The 19698-nt window shown below is 35.9% G+C and overlaps 1 protein-coding gene across 4 annotated transcripts in view; it reads left to right on the top strand.

The window, feature by feature from the left end:
- The first annotated feature begins 18053 nt into the window (after positions 1-18053).
- The window catches only part of TMEM196 (transmembrane protein 196), a 57920-nt gene continuing 56275 nt past the window's right edge, over positions 18054-19698 (top strand). The window contains exon 1 of one of the 4 annotated variants that reach the window (XM_077856605.1): positions 18054-19016. In XM_077856605.1, coding sequence (XP_077712731.1) covers positions 18852-19016 — 165 coding nt within the window. In that variant the 5' untranslated portion in view covers positions 18054-18851. The remainder of the gene's footprint in view (positions 19017-19698) is intronic. The other 3 variants (XM_077856603.1, XM_077856607.1, XM_077856604.1) reach the window with 3 other exon arrangements.

Genomic DNA, 19698 nt, shown 5'->3' on the forward strand with positions numbered 1-19698 from the left:
ATTACTGAGCCACGCAGGCATCCCTAGAAGTATCTAATAATGTGTATGTACACTAGTTGGTATAAACACCATCTTTTTTCTGTCAGCTAAGGGGGCCTACAAGCAATGAAATTCCAGTAGAAACTAGGCATCAAATATCCAGAACATAGTCTCTAATACTACACTCTAATACCATACCATACGCTATACATCCTTGGATAAATGGCCAAATCTAAGACTAGGGTTGGAACCAGTGAAAGAGTTCTTAATGGCCAAAGGGAAAACAAGTTGAGCAAATTAAGCCATATTGGATTATTACCTAAAGTAAAAAGTAAATATTGATAAGTTTATACTGTTATAAATGAATGATTGAATGATAAATAGGGAAAAAGACCAATATCTTATGCAGAATAATTTCAAAAAAATTATGAAGATAAGCCACCTTCACCAAAGAGTATATACTTCAACCTCAAGAAGTATATTATATTTTTGTTGCTATATATGTGCATATTATATGTGTATATATAGTATTTATATTCATATATAGTGCTTATATATTACATTATTTATATATATGCATTATATTTATATTGCTTTTAATATGTTATATATCATGTATTTGTACAATATAAATATTATATATATACATGATGTATACTTCTATATAGTACTTAGAATAGTGTCTGGCTCAGAATCATTATTCAAAGAATAATAATGGTGATGATAGGAATCATAATTGAAGAAATAATCAAAAATAGTGATTATTTAATAATAATAATAAAAGGCACTGGTAGAACTATTTTGGAAGCCTATTGGACAGTGTCTACCAAAGTTGAATATTTGTACAACCTCTGTCTCAGCAATTCCATTCCCAGGAGAGTGTGTGTGTATGTGTGTGTGTATTTGAAATATGCACATATTTCACCAAACGGCATATCCTAGAATATTCATAACAGTACTCTTTGTAATACCTAAATTCCTATCAACAGTAGAGTGGATAAATAAATTATGGTATATTTACAATTTGTGGAATAGTATACAGCTATTAGAATAATAATATAGAACTGTATGGGATACGGATGAATTACACAACCATCATGTTGAGTTAAAGAAGGCAAATATAAAAGAGTATAATATATAATTCCACTGATGTAAAATACAGAAGCAAGCAAAATATGTTTTGTTTGAAGTCGGTATTCTAGTTAATCTTGGAGTGTGTTCGAATGTATAGTTACAAAAAGTGGGCATGGAGAGCGTCTAAGGCTCATGGTCCAGGTGCTAGTTACATGTGTTTAATTTGCAAAACCCCATCTATCTGTGCACTTACATGCACTTTTCTGTTTCTATATTATACTTCCCCTCAAAAGCAAAAACCCAGAATGGGGTGACTGGGTGACAGGAACTGAGGGGGGCACTTGGCAGGATGAACACTAGGTGTTATACTATATGTTGGCAAATCAAACTCCAATAAAAAAAATAATAAATTAAATTAATTAAAAAATAAGCAAAAAACGCTGAGATGCTTGGGTGGCTTGGCCGTTGAGCATCTCCTTCAGCTCAGGGTGTGATCCCAGGTCTGGAGATGCAGTCCCACATCAGGCTCCCTGCGAGAAGCCTGCTTCTCCCTCTATGTCTCTGCTTCTCTCTCTGTGTCTCTCATGAATGAATAAATAAAATCTTAAAAAAATTCTGAAGTAAACCTATATGTGATGATGCCACACATGGGTTTGTTTTTTGTTTTTTGTTTTGTTTTCATTTCCTTTCTGCACCTCTTACCAGTTTATCCACCTTCTTTTCTTTTCTCTACTCAAAAATAAATCAAGGGTGCAACGCAGCGGGTGCTGTTCACATTTTAAAACATGCAAACAAAAAACATCACATAAAGGTCATTGTGTTTATGGAAGTTGTCTGTAATTAGCTGTAGGAGCCTGAGCTACTTAACTTCTGAAACTGAGTTTACTCAATTACAATTTATCAGAGGGTTATCTGATGGATTAAATAAAATCAAAGTGTGTCAAATCATCACAAAAGAATTTAACCAGAGTTGACCATACTTATTTATGTAATGGGTTTCAGACTACTGAACTGTCAGTGTCACTGATGGAGAAATGAGTGATGCATTACTCATTTTCAATTACCTTGTGTATTCTTTATCTAGAGTACGATTATCCCAAGCTCAGCCATCAAGGGAGTCCTGTATCTATAAGCTTGAGTCACATGGCATGACTGCCAAGTGGATATAAAGTGAAATAAGATAATATAAAATTTGCCTCCTCACAGTGTCAAGGGATACCAATAGCTCTTTTGGGCAGTGTGTCATGGTGAAAGAATTACTATCACTTTCCATATGATATGATTTCCACTTTCCATATGTGTTAAGACTGCACCTGGAGTTGTTTTTTTTTTTTTTTTATTTTTATTTTTTTTTTATTTATTTATTTTTTTTTTTACGGTTTGGCAGCTGAGGAGCCTCCAGCAGTGGACCAAGTGGTGGGGAGTCTAGGAAGTGGTGCAAAGATTCCATGACATTCTGTGCCTGTAGGAAAAAGAAAAATGAAAGATGATGGGTTAAAAATGTACATTGCTTCGCTTTGTCAGTGAGAATGAACATAAAGCTCACAAATACGGGAAAGGTGTAAATTCTAAAATAATAAGAGATAAGTGACTATAGCCAAGCGTAAGAAGGTATATGTGTGAATAGTATGATATCATTTTTTAATATAAAAATTTGGGTTAAACATCAGAAAGAAAAGTCTCCTCAGAGGAACAGCTATTCAAATATGGAATACTCATTTAAGAGAGGCAATGTGATCTCCATTTCTAACGACACTGCGAACAAAAGTAGTCTGAGGAGCCAGAGGGTGAGTTATAGGGAGTAATACTTTGCTGACAAGATTTAGTTTGGTGTAGCATCCAAAATATAAAAATTGGTCTCCATACATACTAAGCATTTTAAAATATACTAAGAGTTAACTAACTTCATATATATATTTTTCTTTGTTTTTAGCTTGTCTTGTTACCAATTGTTTGTCTCTGTCTGAGTGGGTGGATAAAAAAGATAAAAGATCTGTTTTATGAAATATATTAATGTCTGTAATGTCATTAAAACTAATGATATTTTAAATTTTTGAGCAAAAAAAAAAGAATAGGTTTTTCCGTTCTATCCTCAGCTCATAAAACAGTGCTTTGCAGGCAGGGAGTAAACATATTTTTTAATAAATGGTGAAAAGATTGAACTTAGAAGAAAATGTCCATACCTAAGTTAGGCTCAGTATTCATACATAAAGTGGACAAATTATTATGCTATGCCAAGTCCAATTATTGGCACCATATTGAATCCAGATTCTATTAGGGTATTTAAGTGCTATGGAATAAGTTCAATTCTTGTATATTTAGAAATCAATTATTTTATCTTTTCTTATCCCTTAAAACTCTTTGAAGTTCAAAAAGTAGAACAGTATTAGATTCCCTATGTAGAAATGAAATTACAGTAAGAATTTCTGAATCTACCAAATTCTACTTACCAAAACTTTTGTATCATTACCATAAGAAGAATAAACAAAACCATATTCAATGAAATAGAAAAGTTGCTGTTTTGCTGGGGTACTAGTTTTCCTTACAGAGGAAATCTGTTTGGCCATGTTTTTCTCATCTTCTGTAAGTGTTAAGTTAAACATGTAATATGAAATATGATGTTAAGAATCTTAGACTAAGTCATACCTTATGGGATGATTAAATTCTCATGAAAACAGCATTTGTTCACTCTTGCTGTCTTCTGGTTTTTAATTGTTTATTACATAAAATTAGCATAAACATTCTCCTTAAAACTTATATATAATATGAAAGATCACATTGTTTTTTAATTCAAACTCTTTTATTTAAATTATTATTTCCAAAGTTTCTCATAAAAGTCAATATGATAGTGGACCAGGGAGATATTTTTTCCACCCATGAATTGTTGTATAAGAGTTCAAGAGATCTACACAATACAAAAAGTTGGAGAATAATTTTGTCCTTGATCCATCATGGTCCATCCTGAGAGGGTTATTGTCCGAATCAGCTCTTCTCAACCAGGGGTTCCATAAGAATTAAGCCCTACAGCCCTAAGGTATTCATTATATATAATGAATTATCTTTTCTCCTATGTCCTAAAATAATAGTACTACCTATGAACCATCCTTGGTAAAATCGACAAAATATATTCATTTCCGGTTAAGCTTTTTTTTTTTTTTTCCCAGAATCTTGGTTGAGAAAGGGTGGCCTAAACCATGTGGTCCATTTTAAACCTATTCCTTGACTACTTAGAGTATCCATTCATTTTGATATTTCCAAGGATCCTTCCTATGCCAACAGTCACATATAAGCTCCATCAAATGTCTTTCCACTTCCCAATGTCCTGCATGAGCATAGGGACCAGATTTTATCACTCACAGAGAAATTACCTCCTCCAATTGCCCCTGGATCCTGGGAAATTCAGTCTTCTCTAACTTTTCTTTCAACCCTACCAGGAGCCCTCCAATTCTTTCCTTCTACTAAAACAAAGCTTTTGGCTTTCTTCTGGAGCAAAAGAAGTCTCAGATGAATTTGCTCTTTTGAAATAGGAGACATTACTCCTATTCTTTCTGAAAGAGCCTAAGGAGCAGTAGGGCAAGATAAGTTCTCACTTTATTTAGACATGAGCATCTGAACTATCTCCATGTTCTTAACTGTTCCTTCTAACAGACAGTATTAAGTGAGTTTCCTTGCCTTCTTCAAATTGTGGCACGTAGAGACGATTGAAGATGAATGACCCACTGGTAAAAAAATGGAGGGAATTTGGGGACATTCCTATGAGGTTTGATAAAGAAATCATTATATGGCATAAATATGATTAAAAACCATATAAAGTATTAGAGAAAATATTACATTTTGAATTTGTATAAAATTTTCAAATATCATCTAACAAAGCTATTATGAAAATAAGAATATATCAATTTTTCCTATTAATGGGCTATATCATCTCTAATTAAACCTTTGTCAAAATGATCTTTTCAAATCTTTTTTAAAGATTTTATTTATTTACTCATGAGAGACACAGAGAAAGAGTTAGAGACACAGGCAGAGGGAGAAGCAGGCTCCCCGTGGGGATCTCCATGCAGGACTCAATCCCAGGAACCCAGGATCACGCCCTGAGCTGAAGGCAGATGGTCAACTGCTGAACCACCCAGGTGTCCCTGATCTTTTCAAATCTTTACAAGAAACTATTTTTGGATCAGTATTGGATAATTTTAGTCATTGCTATAAATCATCATAAAATTTGGAATGTAAAAACTTTAACACTATTTCTTTTCTGTAATTTACATACATATTTATGAAATTTGTTATAATAATGTGAATATTCCTCAAATTCAAGTGGATATTTTTTTACAAGTGTTTCCTAATAACCATCTGTAATGCAAGATTGCTTTTGACTGGCTTACATGGCACTACAAGGGCACAAGAATCACAAAAAAAATATTTCCCAATAGGGACACCTCAGTGGCTCAGTTGGTTAAGCATCTAATGCTGATCTGAGTCTGGGATTGAGCCCTGCATCAAACCGCATGTGGATCCCTCATGGAGCCCCATATGGAGCCCTTTTTTGGGCTCTGTGATCAGAGGGGAGCCTGCTGGAGAATCTTTCTCTCCCTCTCCCTCTTCCCCTCCTCTCCCTCTGCTACCTCTCTCTCTCTCTCAAATAAGTAAATAAATCTTATTTAAAAACCTTTTTTAAGAGAACATGGGTGGTTCATATGGTTAAGCATCTACCTTCAGCTTAGGTCATGTTCTCAGGCAGAGTCCTGGGATGGAGCCCACCTTCAGGCTCTCTGTTCAGTGGGAAGTCTGCTACTCTCTCTCCCTCTGCCCCCCCCCCCCCCGCTCATGCTTTTTATCTCTCTCCCTCTCTTTCTCTCTCTCAAACACATAAATTTTAAAAATCTTAAAAAAATAAAATTTATTTTTTCCAATAAAAGTAAAGACACTACTACCTAAGGCTGAACCCTCTAGGAGCTTCTATCTGGCCACCTGTCCCTCTCCCCTGACTTTGTTACCTTGTGCTGCTTCAGTGATTCTTAGGCACTAGTAATCCTTAGGGTCACCTCATTAGCTACTTAATCCGCAGAGTGTATTTGCAGTTGGCTATTGAAGTAGGTGCCCAAAAAAGAGAGTACCTCCTTGGCTATGTTTAGTATCACATACCATACCAGCAAGTTCCAGAAGATACTGAGTACTCTTCTGGCTCCAGTGATTGCAGATTCATCCTGCAGTGAGACATATCCATTGAAGGATATATCACCAATGAAGATAAGATGAAAGGGCACTGTAAAATAAGATTACAGTTGAATACTCGATTTTAAAAAATATTTTTATTTTTTTAAAGTAATCTCTATACCCAATATCGGGCTTGAACTCACAACCCCAAAATCAGGAATTTCTTGCTCCACCAACTGAGTCAGCCAGGCACCTCCTTGAGTACTCTATTTTTTTTAATTCAGATTTTCCCCCTTGCATGATTTGTCAAAATGTTCTTCTTACCACCTATAGCACTACCTCTCTAGTTCCAGCCGTCACTTATAATTGTAATAGACTTGTATTTATTTCATTCCCACCCCACCCCTCAGTGGATTATATCTGGAGTCAGTAGCTTCAGAAATAGATTTTATTAAAATATAAATCATTTCATGTCACTTCCCTTCTCAAAACTTCTAATCTCTCAATTTAGAATTAAATACAAAATATTACCACAGTCGAGCGGCCTTAAGCAGTCTAATCTCTGGCTACCTCTTTAACTTCATTTCTGACTACTTTCTGCCTAACTAACTAGGCTTTGGCCATTATAGAAACATTCAATGCCCATTCCTGCCCTTTGCCTGCTATGCTTTTTCTCCAGCTCCTCCTCAGGTTCACACACTCACTTCATCCAGGTCTCTCTGATCATGTGTCACCCACTGGATGCTATCTAAGATACCCATCTATATGGGTGCCTCCGTGGCTCAGTTGGTTTGGCATCTGCCTTCAGCTCAGGTCATGATCCCAGGGTCCTGGGATCAAGCCCCCTTAGAGCTCCCTGCTGAGCAGGGAGCCTGCTTCTCCTTCTCCCCAGCTCATGCTATCTGTTGCTATCACTATCTCTCTCTCAAATAAATAAATAAATAAATAAAATCTTAAAAAAAATACTGATCTATTACTTCATTCCCATACTTTTACAACTTACTTCTGTATCTAAAACTATATCATGTAATCATTTATTGACTTATTTGTCATATGAATCCCCAACAGAGTGTAAACTCTTTAGGGCAGAGTATTTATGATCTATCCTTAGTTGCTAGAATAGTGTCTGGTACAGGGTAAGCATTCCATGGATATTAGCTATTATTCATCTTCAATATTATCTCATAAATCAATATTGCCTTATTCTGCTCAGAAAATGTTTCCAGAGTCTGAGCCCATACACAGGATCTGGTGTGTGGGTGAGGGTATAAACTAATTACAATAATTGAGAAGAAAAATTAATTTAACTTACTTTTGATATTATATAATAGTATCTTTCTAACTCCATCCTTCAAAAGAAGGATTGACCTACTTCTGTAGATCTTCTGTTATGGACAATGCAACTGCCCAGTCAATTGGTAAACCTAAAATTTTTAACTGCTGTTGGCTATGTACAGAGTTCTGAACAAAGAACATTCCTAAGTTATCAATGAAATGTAAAACCTGCTTTTATTCTTTAAGATCTTACTAATTGAAGATTCAGGAAGTAAAATAATACTAATTTTATTTGTGTCTCAGTGGCCTCAAAAAGTGAACAGAACTTCTGATGTTTCTTATTTATTCCCAGCAATTGGCATACAAGCTAAGAGAATAGAGTGTCAGCTGAACAAAAAGAGTTTGCTTTGAAATCTCAGAAACTGGGCAGCCTGGGTGGTTCAGCGGTTTAGTTCTGCCTTCAGCCCAGGGCATGATCCTGGAGACCCAGGATCGAGTCCTGCTTCAGTCTCCCTGCATGGAGCCTGCTTCTCCCTCTGCCTGTGTCTCTGCCTCTCTCTCCGTGTCTCATGAATAAATAAAATCTTTAAAAAAGAAAAAAGAAATCTCAGAAACCTTACTGTGGCTTTTGATTTACTAAAGTTATGGCCTATCACTGGAGGAATAAATTCTTTCTTCTCATTGTATTTTCCCTATTCCCTTATAATTCCTTAAAGGCAGAAGAATTTATTCTTTTAAAGCTTTAAGATTTCTGTTTAAAAAAATACTTTTAAGCTCCTGATTTATTCCCCTGGCTTCTTAAGCTGTGAATGTTTGACATAATATAACTTTAATTTCCAAACATTATCATTAACTAAATTTTAAATTTAAATATAATGATGTTCTATGGAGGTATTGAGGTTCATAGATAATTCCCACCCACATTAAGCAACCCCAAACTGCTATGCTTTTTAGTTCCTGTTTCTCATTGTATAACTTGCTCTGATTAAAAATTAATACAAGTTCTTTGTTCAAAATTGAAAAGTACACAAAGTGTAAAGGAGAGAATACAATACCTATAATCACCACCTAGAGCACTAATAAAACGTGTAATTCCTTACAGTGTTCTTTGTATTCATACTTTTAAAGAAAATTAGGATTGTTTTGTTTACTAACATGATTTTATAGTTTCAAATTATTTATTGCTAGATAATATGTGATTTAAAGTGTAATTTTAATGACTATAAATTATTCTACTTTATAACTTTACAGTTTTTTACTGTAATTGGAAAATTAGGATAGTTTTAACTTTTTCTGCAAATGATACTGTTATGAACATTTTTTATATGTAATCCTTTTGATCATCAATAAATATTTCATTAGACTAAAAATGCATGTTAAATTACAAGTCAAAGTATAAAAGCAGTTTGATTAGTTCCAGATATATATTATTAAATATCTTTTAAAAATATCTTATCCAATTAAATTTCCATGGTATTTATGAAAATAACTAACTTCACTCAACAATACTAATTATCATTTTATTTATTTTTTTTAATTTTTATTTATTTATGACAGTCACAGAGAGAGAGAGAGGCAGAGACATAGACAGAGGGGAGAAGCAGGCTCCATGCACCGGGAGCCCGATGTGGGATTCGATCCTCAGTCTCCAGGATCGCGCCCTTGGCCAAAGACAGGCGCTAAACCACTGCGCCACTCAGGGATCCCTAATTATCATTTTAAAATAAATAACTAGCCATTTGTTATATTTGTTTGGGTATGAACACTGCCTGTTCATACGTTGTGACCTTTCCTTTTTTTTTTTTTTTTAGGATTATTTATTTATTTATTCATGAGAGACACAGAGAGAGAGAGAGAGAGAGAGGCAGAGACACAGGCAGAGGGAGAAGCAGGCTCCATGCAGGGAGTCTGACGTGGGACTCGATCCCGGGTCTCCAGGATCAGGCCTCGAGCTGAAGACAGTGCTAAACTGGGAGCCACCCGGGCTGCCGCATTGTGAGCTTTTCAATCAAGTTGTTTTCTTTTTGGTTGGAAATAGCTATTTATATATAGGTGAAGAAGAGAACTGTCATAATTGTTTCTCATTTTTCCAGGATGTTATTTGCTTTTATCATTTTCTTTTTAAATGAGTCCGTGAAGGAAGCAAAGAGAGGAATTACCATGTTGATTTGATTTTTTGTAATTAAATATAAGTAATTGAAGGAGTTGTGGATAAAGTTTTGGAAAAATAACATTCATCAATTCTTTTTTATTTTAATTTTTCATAAATTTTTCAACAGGTATTTGTTAAGTATTCAGTTGAGTTTACATGTTAGCACCAACTCAAAATAGGAGAAACAAACATTGACATAGTGAGATATATACTCGAATCTCTACAATATGTAAGATGAGCCCCTTGCCCCATACTTTAATTGTAAGATAGCTGAACTGGACAGGAATCTCTGTAAACCAAAATTCTGATTATAACTACAAATTCCCCATTTAAGGGAAAATAAATAAATAAAAATCATTAAATCTTGTATCTGTCCAAGAACTATTCAGATAAGTATATACTTGAGGGAAAAATGAAAAGCTGAAAGTTGGGACATTTACATACTGATAAACCCTAGAGTAGCAGGAATCTGGAAATACAGAGACAGAAAAGCAAAAGCATAAATGAGCAGAAGCTTGTTAAAAATGACAAAAACAATAAAAATGACATTTTTAGAAATGTTCAGAACAAGAAGAATGAGGCCAGAATAGACCCACTGCTTGGGGGTATATGACATATAATTCTGGAAGGAATAGCTGGTGCATGGGATGACAGAAAGCATTCAAAAAGATCTCAGCAGGAAAGAATTAAGGGCCAAAGCCAATAAGATGAAATTAGGTAGTGATAAATGAATCAACCCGCCCTTAGGTTAAAAAAATCAACTTAAGTACAAGATTGGGGAAACAGGACTGTCCACAGGAAAAATACTATGGGGTATTTATTGGTTGATAACTTGGCCTGAATCAGTGGTTCAGAGTGTGGCCAAAAATGGGCACAGTCATTATAGGGCACATTTACAAAAATATAGAACTACAGAGATAATTTTCCTCTAGTAGTTGGTTCTTATTGGAACACATGTGGTGTATTTTAATTTTTTTTTAATTTTTTTTAAAAACTATTTATGATAGGCACACAGTGAGAGAGAGAGGCAGAGACACAGGCAGAAGCAGGCTCCATGCACCGGGAGCCCGACGTGGGACTCGATCCCGGGTCTCCAGGATCACGTCCTGGGCCAAAGGCAGGCGCTAAACCACTGCGCCACCCAGGGATCCCCTGTAGTTTAAACAGTTATACGTATTTCTACTTTAGAGAAACAGGGACAAGTTAAGATTCTTTATTATCAGTGACCTGGACCATTTTATGTGATCTTGAAGCTACTTGGAAATTTCTCCTGTAAACGTTGGCTATGACACAGTCATGAAAATTGCAAGATATTTGCATGCTTCTGACAATAAAAATAGTGTTCACTTGTTTTTTGTTATTCCAGAAGATAGAATTGAATGCAGTGGGTGGAATTCACAAAAAATGTAACTGTTGGTTTAATAGACAGACTTTTTAAAATGTAGTCTGTTCCTGGTCACGGGAAGAATTGAAGAAGAGGTCAGGAATGTGGTAGAAAGGATCTAAATATAGGATGAAATAACACAAAAGGAGTTCTCAGGATTCTATCAATTCTACATTTTGTGCTAACCTACTTTTTGTGTTTATTAATGCAACCTACTAGTTTGTTCTTATCCATTTCTTTGCCCCTGAAGTAATTATGTAAGTGATCATTCAGTTGAGAAATACATAACAAAAGTATTATATCTCAGCACTCATTTCTTAAGTGTAAGAGTATCACAAATTAGAAATGGGTGTAGGTTGAAAAGAATAGGTCTTAATTCTTTCTTAAATGTTTGGTAGAATTCCCCTGTGAAGCCAATGGGCCCTGAACTTTTGTTTGTTGTGAGTTTATTTTATTACTGATTCCATTTCTTCACTGGTTATTGGTCTGTTTGAGTTTTCTATTTCTTCCTGTTTCTTTTTTGGTAGTTTATATGTTTCTAGGCATTTATCCATTCTTCCAGGTTTTCCAATATACTGGCATATAGTTTTTCATAATGTTCTCTTATAATTGTTTTTATTTCTATGCTGCTAGTTATGATTTCTGCTTTCTCATTTGTGATTTTATCTATTTGAGTCCTTCTCTTTTCTTTTTTATAAGTCTGACTAGAGGTTTATCAATATTATTTTTTTACAAAAAAATAACAGCTCCTGGTTTCATTGATCTATTGTTTTAATTTCTGCTCTAATCTTTATTATTTCCTTCCTTCTGGTGACTTTAGGTTTTATGTGTTCTTTTTCTAGCTCCTTTAAATGTAAGGTTAGATTGTTTATTTGTAAAGAAAAATAAAACTCCACACTTCAAAAACAAGTAATCCAATTAAAAAATGGGCAGAAGACATGAACACGTTTCCCCAAAGAAGACATATAGTTGACTAATAGACACATGACAAGATGTTCAACATCACTCATTAGGAAGATGCAAATCAAAAGTACAATGAAATATCACCCCACACCTGTCAAAATGGCTAAAATTAACAACACAGGAAACAACAGGTGTTGATGAGGATGTGGAGGAAGGGGAAACCTCTTGCATTGTTGGTAGGAATGCCAACTGGTGCAGTCACTCTGGAAAACAATATGGCATTCCCTCAAAGAGTTAAAAATAGAGCTACCCTATAATCCAGCAATTGTACTAGTAGGTATTTACCCAAAGGATACAAAATACTGATTTCAGGGGCACATGTACCCCAGTGTTTAAAGCAGCACTTATCAACAATAGCCAGACAATAGAAAGAGTCCAAATGTCCATCGATAGATGAATGGATAAAGAAAAAGTGGTATATATATATATATACATATATATATACACACATATATATATACACACACATATATACACAATGGAATATACATATATATAATAGAGTATTACTTAGCCAATAGAAAAGAATGAAATTTTGCCATTTGCAATGACATGGAGCTAAAGAATATTATGCTAAATGTAATAAGTCAGAGAAAGATAAACACCATATGATTTCATTTATATATGGAATTTAAGAAACAAAACAAATGAGCAAAGGGAAGCAGAAAGAGGGAGAAACAAACTAAGAAACAGATTCTTAACCATAGAGACTGGCAAACTGATGGTTACAGAGGGGAGGTGACTCGGGGGTTGGGTGAAATAGGTGATAAGGATTAAAGAGGGCAATTGTTGTGGATGGGCACCAAGTGTTGTATGGAAGTATTGAAGCACTGTATTGTACACCTAAAACTAATTACACAATATGGTAACTAACTGGAATTTAAATAAAACCTAAAAAAATAAAAATAAAAAATAGATAGGTGTGAAGCCTGCATATTTCCAGCTGCAAGATTGGGGTCTTCTCCTTTGTTTTAGCTATTAATTTGCTTGGCTCTGCTGGAATTGCAAACTCTGTATCTTGCATGGCATCTCTGGTCTCAGTTGCAGAAACATTGTTCCTGGTTACCAAATATCTGCCACTATCATGCTCAAAATTCATTGGTATAGACCCAAGTTTCCTTCTGGCTTATTTTAATTCTGCTTGAAGAATATTTCTTTTAATATTTCCTATCGTGAAGATCTTATGTCTTTACTAAATAAATTTACTAAGTAAATTATCTCAGCATTTGGTCTGAAAGAATCTGTTTCCCTTTCATTTTTTAAGGCATTTTTCTATGTATATAATTCTAGGTTAATTTCTTTGTTTTTAAATTTCAGTACTTTAAAATGTCATTCATTTGTCTTCTGGACTGAATAATTTTAGATGAGAAATCTGGAATCCCTGCTTCTTTTCTTCTGTACATAATGTGTTATTTTTCCTCTGCCTGCTTTTAATTTTAATCCTTATCATTGGTTTCCAGCAATTTGATTGTGATATACCTTGTTGTGTTTATCTTACTTGCAGTTTATTGAGATTCTTGGATATGTGGGTTTGCAGTTTTCACCTCATTTGGGGAATAATAGGCCATGATTACTTCAAGTATTTTCACCTGTGTCTTCTAGAATTTGTATTATATCTATGCCTCACTTCTTAAATTGTCCTACAGGTCATTGACTCTCTCTCTCTCTCTCTTTCAGTCTTGTTTTTCTCTCTGATTTAATGTGTATTGTAGGTTTTTCATTTTCTTATGTTTGGTTTTTTTGTTTTGTTTTGTTTTGTTTTTTGCTGTAATTCTAATTTCTATTGTTGTTATCTTAATGTTCACTGGTCTTTTATTCTTTAGTGTCTAATCTGCTATTATTTTCAAATGTTCTGTTTTTGATTTCAGGTATACAATTTTTCACCTATAGAAATTGTACTTTGTTGTATATCTTCAATTTATATAGTATCACATTAATGTTTTCCACTTCATCTTGGAATATATTTCTAATATATATAATAGAGATTTTAATGTGTTTTCTAATTCTATCATCTTTGATATCTCAGTTATGGACCACATTTTCCAGCTTTTTTCATATTTCAGATAATTAGATAGTGCATACTGTGACTTTTAACCATTGAGTGATGGTTTGTAATTTTCTTTAAAATGTGTTAGATTTTGTTAGTTACTGACAGAGCACACTGATACTTTAGAGGCCTGTTTTGAAGTATTTTCAGGTCAGATATAGAGTCGCCTATAATCCTGGAATAAGTTTAGTCCTACTATCTGTGTGTGCCCAATTTGAATTTTCACTGAAGGCTGAGTGTTCACCAAAGACTCTTGTTGGCTGCTATGAACCTTAACATTCCATGACATCTTGTAAGCTTCAGATTTTAGTTCTCTAGTCATTCTGTTTCTAGTGTTATGGAGTTGCACCCCATGGATGTGTGGCTAAGAATCTAACAGCAGAATCAAGGAATCCTTATGAAGACCTCTTTCTCCATGAAACACCCTCCCCTCTAGCACTTCATCTGGCAAATGTTGGCTACCTGAGTATCCAGAAACTCTGCTAGTTGTCCCAGAAATTCAATAAGACCACAATGCTCTGCTTGGTACTACTTTTCTTGTAAAAAAAAAAAAATCAGGACAGAAAACCTTGCTTTATTTCTCCTCTCCTGGAGATTACAGTGCTGCACTGCCTATCATTCAGTATCTGAACATTTTATTTGAATACACTATATACAGTAGGAAAGTAAGTCCAGTCCCATTTACTTCATAATAGCCAGAAGTAGAAATACCCACACCTTCTTAAAAGTAGAAATCACTATAAAATATGTCATTTGTGGAATTTTTTCATGTTTGAAGTTGTTGGTAATCAAAGGATATTTCAGCCATAAATGGAAAATTATAATAAATACAGAACTAAGTACTATAGTCTCTAATTTTCATAAGCACTGGCAAAACTATCATATAATGACTTCTAAGATCTACTATCACTAGAAGACAAAATAAAAACAAAAGACAAATTCAGTTTTAATTATCTTTGCTTCTTGATATTTAAATTAAAAAAATCTTCAAATATTGTTTTCTTTTTCCCCTTTCTTATCAGAATCACTTCATCAAATCCTGAGTCTTTAGGGACAATCTTTTCTAACCACATTGACAAGAGCATTAAGATATAAAATAGACTTGTAACACTTAAAAAAAACTGCTAAATGGTTTGTAATGATTTTGTGATTTTTCTTTTCCTTAATCTTTATACTACATTAGTGATTCAGTCCAGTGCTTAGGGTCACCATACAAATTTAGTTTACAAAAGCTTAAACATTTTAAATCAGATCCCCAAATTAATCATTTAAAATTTTTGACCTTTTCATTTGCCTGTATTAGTGATTGAATTGCTCATTTCATCAACTTACTTCATTATATTAAGACAGGTGGTACTTGTTTACCAACGCTTGGCTTTTCTTTTATCCATATATTAAAATTTCTTTAAGTCTTACTTGGGAAGATGAAGGCCTGAGTTTCTCAGAACTCTTAAATACTTATTGGCAGAACTAAGTTCCTTAAAGAGAACAGTTGTGAAGGACTTTTTCTGATTAGCTAATGAGTTTAACTAGAATTATTTTAAAGTTATCTACATGTTCATATTCACTGTACCATATACAAGCCAGCAGGTGGCAAACCTGAGATTTTTTTATACTATGGCCTTTATTGAAGATGTACAAGTATTAAGCCATGTATCACTGGATCTCATGAATAGTTCTTTTAGGGTAACATGACATGAGAAAAATTAAGCCCTCTAAATGTAGAGCCATTGGTATTTGGATAGCAATGTACTTTTTTATGCATGTATTTATTTAGTTTTAATTTGACTTGCTGCTTTATCCTATAATTCTTTCTCTGACAAATAGTTTTGAGAAATATAGAATGCCAATTTGAGTCCATTTTTGTTATGATTTCCATGACTATAATTAATTTTAGTGGCCCTTTTGTTTACTTTGGGGGGAACTCTATATAACTTAAAGGGACATGTAAAATCTACTTTGTTCCCAGAACTAGTAATATTCTTTTGAAAGTTCTAATAACATCGATCCTCATGTTTTGAAACACAAAATCCTGTGTTTATTGATCCTGTGAATAATTATTGTTTTTATTTTATTCCTATAAATGTTTCTGTTTAAGTGTGGCTCACTGGTAGTCATTGATAAGTGAAGATGGATATAATTTTTTTATGTACTTTTGATTTTCAAAAGATTTGGGTTTTGCACCACTGACCCAGGATCACTCAAGACTGGTTGTATTCAGGCGTATGATTAGGCTTTGGGGTATTTAAGTAAACATATTTTTAGTCATCACATTTAGAGTGTTCAAACATAATATATGATTTACTCATTTCTTTCTCTCCTTGAAATCCGTCTATTATTAATACTACCTGTGCATCCTCTATAAGATTAATTTCCCTTCCTATAAGTTACACACCTTCCAAAAGTCTGCATTAGCCAATCTATTTTAAGAATTACTGTAGCTTGTTATTCTCTTTCAAATGGGGAAGAATAAAAAAAAAAAAAAGGAAAAGCAATGACTGTAGACAAACCAAAGTTAGGCAACCTAGATACTTCATTATTTGTACATATTAATCAGATCATTTAGATGACTTCTACAAGATCTAAATAAAATAAACTGTGCTTCATTAAAACCAAAAAAAATATTTGAAGGATTCTAACAATTGGTTGTTTAGCAGAATGAATTTCAAGATGTGGAAAATGAATTCACCAATTAGTCAACATAAATGTTTGAGTTGTTCTCCAAATATCACAATAACTGAGGACTCTCTAAGGCTTAATAAGTTAAAATTCTTCCTTCCTGCTTTTATATTTTCGAAGGAAGATGTCTCAAGTTTTTGAAAATGTAGAGTATAAATATATCATAAAGTAAGTAAATTATAGTGTAAAATTGAATTTAAACTATTAAAACAAGCCCTGAACCAAATTTAAGAAAACTGAAATTGGCACTTATGCTATAGATTGTATATCACTCAGGTTTAAAGATCTCAGCATTGGGACTTTTAAAAAAAAGAAATTTCTAATCAGAGATGCCTGCATTGCACTAGTCTGCATGTATTCAGAGGTCAAGATATCCTGGTTTTGTATAATATGTCCTAACTCAATCTTTCTTTCTTCTATTTTCCTTCAATCTAACTCCAACTGTGAAACCCAGTTTTTGAGAAAGATGGCTCCCATCCCAAAACACCTTCTCGTCTCCCTGCTTCCTGAGTCTCCTTGAGGAACTACCTTATACTTTTTTCACAAGGTAAAATCAGGGACAAAAAAAAGGGTCCAGACACAGCAATTCTTAGACTTCTATAGCCTCACGTGCATCAGATTACAACGCGAAAACACCAAGCTAGGGTTGGCTCCTGCGCTAATCATTCTGATGACTGTCAGTTGTTCAATGAGCCAGATTTTTGTTTTTAATAAACCCTTTCCAATAAAACACTTAAATGTACACATCTCTTGAATTTGAGTGAAAACACACGGTCCCAGTCATGCTCAGTCTGGGGATGCATCCCAAACATACAGCATTGCTACTGGGTAAGACCAAGGGTCTGCTGGCAGGAACCTCTGCCAATATCCCCACAGAAGAGTGTCCGGCCAATTGCATCTCCACACCAGTCCACTGCCTACACACAAGGGACAGGTCCTGACAATGGAGAGTTGACACTCCTTATGAGCAGGCTTGAGTCTAGCTCTTTAGGGGAGAGAAAGTTCCTGGGTGAGAATCCTTAGCAGAGTCCCAGTGAATTTGGAGTCCGGCCTTTCTCCATCCCTTTTCTGCTCTTTCTGCCTCTCTTTGCCCACTGCGCCCCGACCTTACCCCCATGGACACGCAGAAGAAAGTTTTACACAGAATGAGCCCCACGTTGACGCAGGCATCCTTCCCCTTCCATCTGGCTAACAGCCCAGAAGGGAACAGGGTAGGGGGAGATGCGGAGGCAGGGATGGTTCGGATCCCTGTGGTCAGGGTCCCCAGGCGAGGCCCCATCAGGAGTCAGCCAGGAGTATTGGTTCTAGACCCACGAATGTATCAGGCTTTTCCTTCCTCCATCAACCTCTCAAACCCCAGTGAGGTCACTGAAATGAAAGAAAATCAGACCAAGAGAGAGAGGATGGGGGGGCGGGGGGAGGAAGAGGACGACGACGAGGGAGAAGAAACCCAGACGGGAAAAGGCCATCAGACAAGGTCGCTTTTGCTGGCGACACAGCAACTGAGAGGAGCGTGGTACTGAATATATCCGCCCGCTCAGCCTGGGACTCGCAGAAGCACTTGGTGTTACCACGAAAACAAAGGAGAGGAGACGAGAGCAGAGAGAGAGAGAGAGAGAAGCTCTGAGCAGTTCCGCTTTGGTTCTCCGGGAAGCAAGGGCCATCTCCTCCGCAAGGAACCAAAGGGGAGCCTGGGGGTCTAGGAGGTTAGAAGCGAGCGGGTTTCTGGCGGAGACTTGGGACGCGGCAGGACTCTGGACAGCGCCTCGCGAGCGGGGCTCCGCGCTCCCGGCTCCAGGTTTCTGGCTCCTTCTTGAAAGCCCCTCTCCCCGGACTCGGACCACCGAACCCAGGAAAATCCTACGATTCCTGTCGGAACGTGCCAGGGGGTGGAGCGACTCTTTTTTTTTCTTTCTTTCTTTCTTTCTTTTTTTTTTTTTTTTTTTTTTTGCCTCTCACCCGGTCAGGGAAGAGGGTCTCCGATTCTGCAAATCTAACCCTTGCGGATAATGCTTCACTGGTGAAGAAAGAAAAGTTTTGGGGTCGGGTAGGGGGCGGAAGGGGAAGGAGGATAGTGGAAGAAAGAAGGTGGATGGTTGGTTTCCCCTCTGTGATCTGGAAGGAATGATGACCGAGGAAGGATGTGCACCAGCGGCCAGATTATTGGGAGCCTCTTGGTGCTCTCTGTGCTGGAGATAGGGCTGGGGGTGTCCAGCGTGGCCGTGGGGGCGGTCAGCTTCAGCCTGGCCCTCCGAGAGCACAAGCCGCAGCTCGGAGACTCGTCCCCGGTATGGAGCGGGGTGTGTGTACGTTGAGCCATTTCACTCTCTCTTTACCTCTTTACGGTGATGGTCAGTGTGCGTGCGTTAGTCACTCCTTCCCTGGGGATGAAAACCATAAATCTCCTCTGGCTTGCATGTAGTTTCTTGTTGGCAGACTATGCCTTTTTATGTTGTCCCTTTATTTACTAATTGGTCCCCCCCCCCCTTACCTCGGCTTAAGACCAAATTAAATGGCTTTGTTTAAAGTTGGGGGTGGGGGAGGGGAGTTTCCACTGGCTGAAGCTGCATAAGGCTGCCTAGTGGTGCTGATTAGGGAGTCACACCTGTCAAGGGCAGACTCACTTAGCCTGTTTCTTTTTACAACGAAAATCAAAATGAAAGTGTTACATCATTTTCTTGTATCAGGAACAAGCAAGGGTAGATTTATGCATTTATTTCTGGGCAACAGTGCCCAAGGTACACTAAAGGCAACACTGATACAACAAAAAGAAATGTGTGAGTGTAAAAGGAGTATTTTACTCCAGAAAACATTGCTCTTATTCTTTCTTTGCTAGCTTTCTGATACTTCACATCTAAAGACTCTATTGTAAGTTGTAAGTTAAACAATAAACAGTATGATATGTAACAACATTCTAATTGGAGAATAACTCATCTTAAAGAGTACCTAACAGCTCAGAGAAAATGTCATAATTTCCTCTATGTCAGT

Source organism: Canis aureus, chromosome 18 (genome assembly GCF_053574225.1).
Source record: "Canis aureus isolate CA01 chromosome 18, VMU_Caureus_v.1.0, whole genome shotgun sequence".
Lineage (NCBI taxonomy): Eukaryota > Metazoa > Chordata > Mammalia > Carnivora > Canidae > Canis > Canis aureus.